At 36.0% G+C, this 11,206-nt stretch overlaps 1 protein-coding gene across 1 annotated transcript; it reads right to left on the bottom strand.

Annotated features, from left to right (window-relative positions):
* Positions 1-866: 866 nt before the first annotated feature.
* Positions 867-11,078, bottom strand: slc25a40 (solute carrier family 25 member 40). Its single transcript, XM_023290004.3, has 10 exons — positions 10,909-11,078; positions 10,603-10,707; positions 8,963-9,022; positions 8,769-8,875; positions 7,748-7,815; positions 7,375-7,499; positions 5,463-5,746; positions 5,281-5,362; positions 1,856-1,936; positions 867-1,771 (listed from the first exon to the last, which is right to left on the bottom strand). The coding sequence occupies exons 2-10, from the start codon at positions 10,700-10,702 to the stop codon at positions 1,620-1,622; spliced, it is 1,059 nt and encodes a 352-aa protein (XP_023145772.2). The 5' UTR covers positions 10,703-10,707; positions 10,909-11,078; the 3' UTR covers positions 867-1,619.
* Positions 11,079-11,206: the final 128 nt, after the last annotated feature.

The following is an 11,206-nucleotide window of genomic DNA, read 5'->3' as shown; positions in this document are numbered from 1 at the left end:
GCCTCATATCATCACACTTCCACCTCCGTGCTTCGCTGTCAGGACTATGCATCCACTGTGGTAGTCCTGGTCAGGTTCACACCAAACATGCTGGACTCCATCTGAGCCCAACTAATTTATCTTCATCTGACCAATGTTCTCCAACATTCATCAGGCTTCTTGTCACGTTCTTTAGCAAAGTTTCATCTTGCAGTTTTATGCCAATGAAAAAGTAAGGTTTCTTTTCTTGGCCTCCATCAATAGAGGTTGGTGTTCTGAACCACTGATTCCATTGATAACTCCTGTACCAAGTCTGAAGCAGTTAGATTGTGAAAGTAGTTCACTGTCTGTGGAGTCATTTTAGGAGGAAGACCTCTGCAGCCCTGATTAGTGCTACTATGGCTCATTCTATACCTCCTGATTGCTGCCGACAATATGTTTCACTGATTATTAGCTGATCTTCTTGGATCATTTTCCATATTTGTGAAGTTACAGTCAGATTTTTCAGTTCCTCTGTTCAATTCTTCTCCACGTGGAGCCATGATGCAGACATAGACACAGTCCATAGGTCCAAACCTAAGAAGGTGTATTTGGCTGATTGGAAATCACAAGTGGACTCAGTTTAGTTTCACTGATCACAGGTTGATTCACTTTTGTTGCATTGAGCTTCTACTCTGGGGGCTGAATTTTTAATATCGTCTTTCTTAAGTGTTTGTTTTTGATAGTTCATGATAGGAAATACTTAAAAATAATGCAATTTTAAAGAGGTGACACATAATTTGGCTTTTCAGTGATGTTGTACAGGGGTGTACTTGCTTCTGCTGTCTACTACGGCTTTCTATTTGCCTTCAGCTTTTTCCAGCAGTCATTTGCACAGACATACAGCAGACATTTTATTGTTAATTTATTTGCCTTTTAATCTTTCATTCTGAATAAACTCCACTTGCTGAAACTGAAAATTTGATACGATGGCGTGAGATTCTTGAAACTGGTGATAAAAGCTTGTACAATCAACGGCATGAAAATCTGGTGTGAATACAGAACATTTGAGAAGTCAGTTTCATAAAGTTTACATGTGTCAGACCAAAAAAAAAAAAAAAAAACAACTGTCATTGCTCCACCCTTGTTCAATGCTGTGCTGGCACCATGCAAGCTTTTGTGCGTCTCTTTTCTTACACAACATTAACACAATGTTGGAGAACAAGTGCAAAAACATAGAGGTTCTCTTATTTTGGGACAAAAAACTGACTCAGGAATAAAATAGACTCTAAAATAAAGACTTCAGGCACAGTATCTCAGAGGAACAGCCACATTTAACACCTGGATAATGACATTATTGTTAATAACAACACTGTGGCTGCCATCTGCTGGCTGTTAAATACATGTACTATGACTGGATCTGGACATTATTTCGATTAAAAAATATTTCTTCTGAGGTGTGCACATAGAATCTACAGTCATGAACATAACATGAGGAAAATTTAATTATAAATACTATAATAAAAAAGCATTTCATATAAATGGTGCTCTTTAATCTTTAATATCTTGCAGTGCAGAAAATGGTCAAGTGAGTGATTTTTGTTTGCTTTGTTTCCCATTTCTGCCTAAGTTTTTAATTTGGCAATATTAGCCTGTTTACTTTAGTGTTGTTCAGTCTGTCTGGTGTTACTGGTCTGCGGCTGCCCCAGTATCTTCTCCTGGTTGTGTTTGCGGAAAAAGGCCTTTCCAAACTCGTACGAGCTGATCATGATGGCGCAGGCCGGAGCCACTTTGATCAGCCTGGGGAAGATACCTGGCAGAGGGGCGACAGATAGGGCTTTATGAAACTTTTACTTACATACGAATACATCTCACAGAATATCAGGAAAGTACCGACCTGCAAAGAGTCCCGGAAAGCCGTCTTGTGCCACGATCCTTCTCATCACACTGAAGGTGGAGGAGGACGCTTGACCTGACACTGAAAAGACAAAAAACACCAATCAGATGAGCCTTTAAATCCAAAAAAACTAATGCAAGACAGTGATTCTCAGCCTTTTTTCTGTGTTACGGCAATAATAGATGAGCTCAAGTTCCTTTTTCTGAACCTGTCATGCTCATTTTGAATTAGCAGAGTAAAGTGATTTTGATAAAATATCAAAATTTTAAGCTGAGATTTGGTTAAATTTCCTGACAGGACAGCATGTCACATATACGTTCAAAATCCAACCATTATTATTGTTTTTACAGTTTCTGTCTCTTAGAAATGGTATAATTATAGTAATTTTTTTATAAAGACAACATGCCTTTTAAATCTACAGGGAGGTTTTAGGGTTTAGAGGGTTAAACTGGATGCTATTTTAGCTTCTTGATATTCAGTGTTCTCTTTCTGACTCCTCTAATGCACATTTGCATAGAGAAACATTTCATATATGTTGTGTACTAGCCTGTTCCAAATCTATACTGAGGCGGCATGATGTTTAGCACTGAGTGAAGTATTGTAATCTGAGCCTTGTATATTTGGTTTTACAGAAGCCAGATTTTGGTGCTAGCGCATCTTTGTTGCATTTTCTATTAACTCACGCTGCCACTCTTGATGTATATTGCATTTCCTATATTACATTTGTTTGAGGTCTACCATGCATAATCAGTCATATTTTCTTCATTTGTAATATATGTAGAAATAAATGAGAAATGCGTTTCCCTTCATGGTCGCTTAAGGAAACTAAAAAGGCAGTATTATGCAGCGTGTTATGGTATGATATTTGACTGTACGGATCAGTTTTGTGCAGCTCTTAAATACAACTGACTGCATTTTAGGTTTATTTTTCTGCAAGGAAAAATGCTTTGATACACGCCATTTTTTCTCTACCTACAAGGACAGTCTGCATGAGGTTTCTGGAGAAAAAGCAGGAATCATGAGTTAACTTAAAGCTTGTATTCTGCACCACATTTAGGTATATTTGATTCTTGAGTTCTCAGATCTACACAGTGATTCTGGGAAACTAACAGCCACTAAATTAACAAAAAGGCCCAACGCAGGATTGCACAGTTGGTCGATTATTGTTGCATTTTTTGAATTATCGGCATTGATATTTCTATTCACTGATTATTGATAAATTAAATGCGCTACTTCAGGTCTGACGCAGTCTCCTCTCTCTGTCTGTGGTCTCAGAAATGTCTCTCAAGCAGCAAAAACTGAACAAGAAATAGAAACCAGGAAAATAGCTGCTCTTATAGCGGCTAATTCTATGCTAACGGCTAATGGCTAGCGGTTAAGTTAGAAGGCGGCCATAGATTAGCCTGAAACAGAAACTGGAAAACAATAATTAATAAAGCTTTAAGATCTGGACCTTGGTGGGCAATAAAAGTGAAAGATTAAGAAAATAAAAAAAGAACAGACGTAAGTGCAGGAGACAAAATGATAAATCTCAGTCACATAAACAGAGGAGATATTTTACTATTTTATATATTCAATTATAGTGGCCCTTATCAGTGAAGAAGTCTAGTTATGAATGACAGGTTTTCTTCTATCACATGCTGTTTAAACATAATGCATATTGGTTCCAAATTTATCGGCCTTTCTTGATTACCAATAATTGGCCTTATCGGTTTATCCCTTCTCTCTACAGTCTACATACAACTAAAGGACATCTGTATGTCCAACTGCAACGAGGTTAATAAGCACTCATCAGCTAATAATGCTGCCCTTTTGTCCCGACTTTGACTTGTGACTTTGATAACTGTCACATAAGAGACATGTGACCTCTAAAAGTGTAAATGAGCCGATCAATGACACCTTGAACTCCCCAATGAAGCCAGTTCATCCTTTCATTCCACGTTTTGAACCTCAAGTTCTTCTGGCCTTTTAATTAGACGGTTTTGAGGGAGTTGATATTTTTAAAGACAAACTCAATATCTACCTTTTTTTTTAGTCTGACTTCTTTTATTTACATTTTATTTTGTTTTACTGTTTTTAAAAACAATTTTATTTATATATTTAAAATAAGATACGATGAAATTTTGTTGATCCCAAAGGAAATTCTTGCCAGATGTCGCTCAGAAAAACAAAATTACATAAGAAATGCAGTCTAGAAAGTAGAAAGGCAAAAAAAGAGAAGTACATTAGTGAAATAAAATAAGTAAACTAAAATAAGGCTAGAATAGAACAGTAAAAAGTAATGTTATTTTATTACTCCGCCAAGGAATGCTGCAAAGTTATGTGATGATCAGCGCCACGAATTTTTTCAGGATTTCAGCCGTTGGAAATCATACAATGACTGAGCAGCCTAGGTGGAGTACTGTGCTCTCTGAGTGCTTTTCTTGTTTTATTCATCTTTTATCACTTCATTTGTTATTGTTATCTATTTGCTTTTATGAATTTTGACTTGTCTTGCCTCTGGTGTTTCCTCATATTTTATATTTGTTGGTGTGTTGAGGCTGTTTTATATTGTTTTTACTGCCTTTTTTATTCCTTCCGTCCTGTAAAGCAATCTGTGTTACATTTCATTTTGATAATAAGTGCTATAAAAATCAAATCTGGTTGGTTTATGTATTAAAAGCAGACGTTCTAGTTGCAACAAAAGTTACATGAGGATCACATTGCTCCTCATATTGAACATAGTTTCTTTAAGATTCTTTTTGCAGGTTTCTGATGGTTCATGCTTTGGGCTGATGATGACATTTACACTGTGCATCTCCTTGTGGACACATAGTTGTAGAAAGCATAAATGAAACTGTAGTTTGAACTGAAGAGGGTCATTTGCTTTACTTCAAACATGTTCTTTTACACCTATTTAACTGTACATAGTCATTTCCATTCTCTAACCGGTTGCCCTTTTTTAAATGCACATATATTTTATTTTCTGAGTATTTTGAGAGGAAGATTCCTTGTATGTGCTCAGACACATGGCCAAAAAAGATAATTCTGTTTATGAGGCAAAATGTCACCTTGATTTAACTCTATTGAAATCATATGTTGTCGTTACTGACAATACTAAAAGACCAGCTTCCTATAGATTTATCTCATCTGTCTGCTGTTTTTCTCCCAAAATTGATTAGTAAATCATAATTTATTTATTGACAATAAAAACACTAAAAGACCTCATAGATTTGTTATCTTATGTATTTTTTCCTCTAAACTTGATTCATGAACGATGATTTCTATATTTTTTGCTTAAATGAGCTGAGCTACTTCACAATCTTTCCATGTAACCCTGACATGAGAATCAAACATTTGCAGTCTTCAGAAGCATTCAGTAGTTTAGATATTGAAAAAATTGAAGAAACAAAGAAAATAAATAAATGAAATAACGGCATAATTACAGTTCTTTGCTTGCAGCTCTCCAAGCTCCACCTGTCTCCTCGTCTTGACGACATCAAAAGGTAAAGTTACGATGGACGCAATCTGAAAGCAAACACAAAAGAGCAAATAATGACTTGTGATATTTTCCCTGTGACCAACGTGTTTCTCTGCAGACTGGAAGACGAGTGGAAAAGGAACTCACGGATCCAGACACGGCTCCGGATATGAAGGTGATGGTGAATGTGGGTTCTCTGCTGTCGTACCGCTCACACAGAAAGCTCTTGGTTCTCTCGTAGTTGTACCAGTACATGGCCGAGAAGGGGACGTCTCGGAGCAGCGTCGGGCCGAGACCCCTCCACAGGGACCGCCAGCCTTCGGCCTCCACCGCCGAGCGGATCAGCTGAGTCAGCTCCCCGTACGACTGTTTCTGGGACTGGAGCTTTGTCCGGATCAGCTCCAGAGGGCTGATCACGGTCGCCGAACCCACTGACACACAAAACAAGACATTCACACCGAGTCAATTTCCGGTAGACAGGGCATTTTAATTAAAAACCTGATGAAACTGATTTCTCTCCTCCTACGGTGCTTTTATAATAAATTAGTTTTAATAATCGGTCAGTTATCAACAAGAGCATCAGACGATGAGTCACAGCAACAACATCTCTCAGCCTTTCTAAATGAAATGTGGGATAAAATTACAAAAAGCCAAAAGGTGAAGGTGGTTAACCTCTGAAATTAATCTGGAAATTAAATCCCCAACATTATTAATATACTGTGACAACCTAAAATAAACTCTGGTACTAATGACTCAGCAGAGCCTTCTTCCTCTCTATGTTTTAAATATCTGAACCCTAAAACCCACCGGTAGCTTTGAAAGGCACTTTATCTATACAGTATAATAAAATTTAAAAATCGCCACAATGATATAATTTATTGTACTCAAAAAGTGTAAAAATAGAAAAATGTATGGGATTTTCAGCTTTCTAACAGTCCTGAAGCAAATCATGTTTGACTCTTGGCTCAGTGGGAAAAAATAACCAAATCTAAGCTAATGTTAGCTAAACTCTATTTTGTTATTATGGGTCATTTCTCTGAAACAGTAAAGTGTGGATAGTTTTCAAAGCAAACTCAGTGTCTAGCTTTTCAGTCTGACTTAACAGATTTATTTACATTTTGTTCGGATTTGCTGTCTTTTGAAGCACTTTGTAACCTAGATTTTGAGCTTAGTGCTTTATAAATTGAGATTATTATTAATATGTTTATGCATCTTTTTGGTGATTTTGGGGGGGATATTTATACACAATGTATTGTTATTTCAGGTATTGTTGAGAAAAAATGCAGCTTAGGATCAATAGTAATAGAATATTTAATCATAACACCATGTTGTGTTTTATCCGTCTGTAAATTCTGTAGATTTTACAATTTTTCTGTTTATTTTGCTGTCTTTGAAGCACTTTGTAACCTAGATTTTGAGCTTAGTGCTTTCTAAATTGAGATTATTATTAATATCAGTATGTGTTTCATGACAAACGGCAATTTTTTGAGCATCCTTATTTTGCATTGTTATGTTTATGCATCTTTTTGGTGATTTGGGGGGGAAATTTATACTCAATGTATTATTATTTCAGGTATTGTTGAGAAAAAAATGCATTTTAGGATCAATATTAACAAAATATTTAACCAGAATAATGGTGCGTTTAGTGACTCAGCAACAAACCAACAATTACTTGTCAAAAATTCTATTACTTTTCAACTAAACTGCATGCTGTGTGAGTAAATAGAAGTATACAAGTAGTAGTAAAATATTTACAGTACGTAGACACAGAAAATCCCAGGACTGGTTACACCTGTGTGTGCTGAAATAATCACATTAATAATCAAAGAAATTCAGGTTATGTTTCTTTGTTTCTGTCAGAAAATGAGCCTGCAGTGAGGAAAAATTCAACAGGAATATGACAAAATGCCCAGAAACTGCTTGGAGTTCAAAGGGTTATTTCACTCTGTAGATTATTACCAATAACTGACCTGTTATCATTATTTGCCCTGTTAGAGCTGGAATCTGTTGTGTTTTATTCCGTTAAAAAAAAAAAAACAAAACAAAACCCAAAACTCACCTCTGGCGATGGCTCCTGCCAGCAGAGGAGCCTCCTGAGCTCGATCTCCCATCCGGACCCTCAGAGCTGCACACAGCTGATCGTAACACGTGAAGTAGATCACGGTAGCCGGCACCGCCATCACACTGGAGCGTTAGGACGTCACGCAAAAGTCAAGCCACAAAGACACCAACAAATTCACGAACAATGTGAAAATACGATTCAATACCACTTAGCATAAATCAGTCTTTGGTAATGATGCTTCAAGAGGGCCTGAGGCGGCTCATTCACCCATTAGCAAGGTGTCAGAGGGAACAGCGGGTTAAATGACTATTGATCCACCACATGTGGAGGAGGGGAGGCCGAATGGAAAGAGAATAAAAGAGACACTCACAGCGTTGGAGGCAGACCGCTCCATAACGCTGCCATGCCCTCATGCCGGATGATCTTCACGAAGGCATCCTGCAGAGACGCAGAGTGAGGAGTCAGTTTTTTATCACAATATGAAGTTGTAGCTGCAAAAGCTGCAACCAGCGATTATTTTCCTGATTAATCAATTAGTTTTTTGGTCAATATATGTGAGAAGTATCTGGCTTTGTCCACAACTCAAAAATATTCAGTTTAATGCAAATGGGTGGAGAGAAAAAAGCAAATATTCACATTTAAGAAGCTGCAAACAGAGATTTTTTTTTTTTTGCAAAGAATTACTTAAAATGATTAATCAAGTTTTAAAATAGTTGATCGATTAATCTCTGCAGCTCGTTGGTGCGTAACCAGCAGTGAAATTGTGTGTTCCTGCTATTTTACTCTTACAGACTTTGAAGACATTATCAAAATAGTTACAAATTAATTAACTAGTTTATAACAAATCAATTTATCGCAGCAGTTCTGGTGGAAAATACTAGTTATTTAATTTATGTATCTACACGATGTATACATTATTTTGTTTTAACATCTCCAATCAATGTAGTTTATTTATTGTTTATTTATTTATTAACTTTAAAAATAATTTTAACTACAAATAATTATTTTAATCTAATTAATTAAATTACAAATAATTTAAGTAATTAATTTTAATAATTGAGTGAAATAATATTAATTAATGTTAGATTATAATTAATTTTAAAATAATTCCATTAATTATTTTTCATTATTTTTTATGTTATTTTCAAAAGTAATTATTTCTTATTTTTCTTTTTTCTTTAAAAATGTACTCAAACCAATAATTTGATTAAAGAAATAGCTGCCCTTTAATTAAATAGGTGACAACTAATAAAACATTCTATTTTTAGACACAGGAATATTCTTTATTGCCCCTGAAGGTGAAACTGATAGGTGACAGAAAGCTTGTCTGACTACTAACTCTAAACCTCTGTTTATTATTATAATAAACAAAGTATTTGTGCATAATTTACCAGTGTGCCACTGAAGTGACCCGGAGCTTTGTACCAGGCCTTGGAGTTTCCGTTTTCACACACACATATGTGGTCCATGAGTCCATTGCAGTAGACGAAGCATTTTCCTGAAAAAAACATGTATTAACTTTAATATTTACTACAATATGAGGCCATATTAAAACGTTAGACAACACAATTTAAACTCATTATACCTTTGGGGAAGGGATTTTTCTGCGCTTGCAGTCTGATCTTCACGACATCCAAAGGCGTGACTGAAAAATATCAACAACAAAACATGAGTATGTTTGTACAAGATCAGTAATATTTTGCAAAAGTTTCCAAATGTCATGTCTTTTTTTGTTTTTCTTCATATAAAGCACGACAACTATCACTCATTCATTGAAACTAGTTCAGTGATTGATCCTGTTGAATCTGATCTTATTATTGCCATGTGTAACTAAAACTGCAACAAGGGAAAGACTACCCATGACAGATGTTAAGTCTGAGGAGTGAAATGTTTTACGAATACCTTTTTTTTTGTTTTTTTAATTACAAAAATAAGAATAATAGCAAATATTCCAGATCATGACTGAGTCCTCTCCAAAATGAATACCATATTGTTGTTAAAAAATGCAAGTAGCCTGCTTTTTGGGACCTTTGTGTCATTCAACAAACACATGTTCCTCACACTGCATTTTGGCATTTTGTGTTAGCACATGCACAAAGAACACCTAGTATACAGGGTGTGTTATTGTTGACATTTGCTGGTAGCCAGTGTGCTGATTTACTATGGCTGGATTAGAAAATGATTGGTATAAGAAGCTTTTGTCCTGTTGCTGTAGGTAGATCAGCATTCATTACACCAAACATGGACAAAAAGTGGCTATTTAAACTGTCTAAACAGCCACTCTCATTTTTGTTTCAAGATAAAATATGCTACGATGAATCAAGGTTATTTCCATGTTCTAGTAATGTTAACTGGCTGTTTTGTAAGTTTAAGTCATCAAACTAACTTCTGATACAAAAACTAGCTAATATATGAAAGATATAAATGAAAAAAGTGTTGTTTTACTCTAGGTGTACTTGTCTTTAGTAGAATTAGTTCTAATTAAAGTTAGTCACTTTGTTTTGTGGATGTGAATCTGCAAATTATGTGATAAATGTCACTTTTAAAAATGTTTTACCACAAACTAAATTAATTTTCCTCTATTGTTTTGGTAAAAATTTAGATTCAGATGTCCCAGATTGCATTTAACTGTCTAAACAGCCATGTAGCTATAGGTTTCTAATTTTTGTTTTAAGGTCAAATATGATAAGATGAATCTTTATTGGTCCCAAGAGAAATTCTTGTGGCAGGTAGTGTTTGGAAAAAAACAAAAATGACATGAGAATAAATTGGTGCCTAGTAGAAAATTATTACATTACAAAAAGACCAGAGTGGTTGTTTATTTATTTTATTTTCAGACAGCAGATTTGGTCTGATTATTATTTGGGGTATTGTTCTATGGGACTTTATCGGTGACTTTCTCCCCTTACTCCATTTCTGCTGGACTATTTAACAAGCCAGTCTTTTAAATCACTACACAAATAAACCTATTATTAAAAACTAAAATTAGTACTAACTGGCAGCCCTGATTTTGCTAAGTGGTTCTCATTTATTATTATTTTGGTCACAAATCACACCTTTACATATGATTGTACTTAATTATGGTCGTGATAAATAAGATTAATTCCAAGACAGTGTTTGGCTCCCTGTACTCACTGTTAATGAGGCTGCCTCACATTTTAGCCCCATTTTCACTCTGAATTAACTAGAAAAGGGTTAAAATCTACACAATTCTGAGTGTCTCACCGAACAGAGAAGTGACGATGGCTCCGGAGCAGGACGCCACCATCTGTTGAACCGGAGTGATGCCATTAAAGGCAGGAGGAGCCGCACTCTGACCACTCATACTGTCTACAGGACACACAACAGATACACAAAATGACACTTCAGGTATTTTAATGCATACGTTAGTTAACATGTATACGATAAGTTGTCAAACGAGCTGATTCCTGTCCAGAGAAACGCCCCCTTAGTTAGCGCGTTATTACATGAGGAACAGGCATCCCCAGCTAACCTCAGTTAACTGGCTAACTAGCTTAGCCACCTCCGTACCTGCTAAAGCGCCTCAGCAGCAACGAAGTCCTCCATGAAAACACACATAACTCTGAGGGTTTTGTGTTTCTTAACAGTCGCTGCCAGCCTGAAAGCTCTGACAGCTGAAGCACGTGTGTCAGTGTGTGTGTGACAGGGTCAGCAGTTAGCTATTAACATATAACAAACATTGCATCAGGACGTAATAGTGATTTCAGCGGCGCACATTCTCGAAATTTTAGTAATTTTTACATTACATAGCCAATAATAAAACATCCACACATGCATGAAGTGGATATTCTCATAACACAAACAAGCT

Source organism: Amphiprion ocellaris, chromosome 9 (assembly GCF_022539595.1).
Source record: "Amphiprion ocellaris isolate individual 3 ecotype Okinawa chromosome 9, ASM2253959v1, whole genome shotgun sequence".
In the NCBI taxonomy this organism is placed as follows: Eukaryota; Metazoa; Chordata; class Actinopteri; family Pomacentridae; genus Amphiprion; species Amphiprion ocellaris.
This window is presented reverse-complemented; position numbering and strand designations above follow the sequence as displayed.

Excerpts from the sequence above, each read along its gene's own strand:
- slc25a40 (XM_023290004.3), bottom strand. The coding sequence starts at position 10,702 with ATGAGTGGTCAGAGTGCGGCTCCTCCTGCCTTTAATGGCATCACTCCG. Across the intron at positions 8,876-8,962 it reads GAAAAATCCCTTCCCCAAAG|GAAAATGCTTCGTCTACTGC; the intron begins GTATAATGAGTT and ends TGTTTTTTTCAG. Across the intron at positions 7,500-7,747 it reads AGCGGTCTGCCTCCAACGCT|TGTGATGGCGGTGCCGGCTA; the intron begins GTGAGTGTCTCT and ends CTAACGCTCCAG.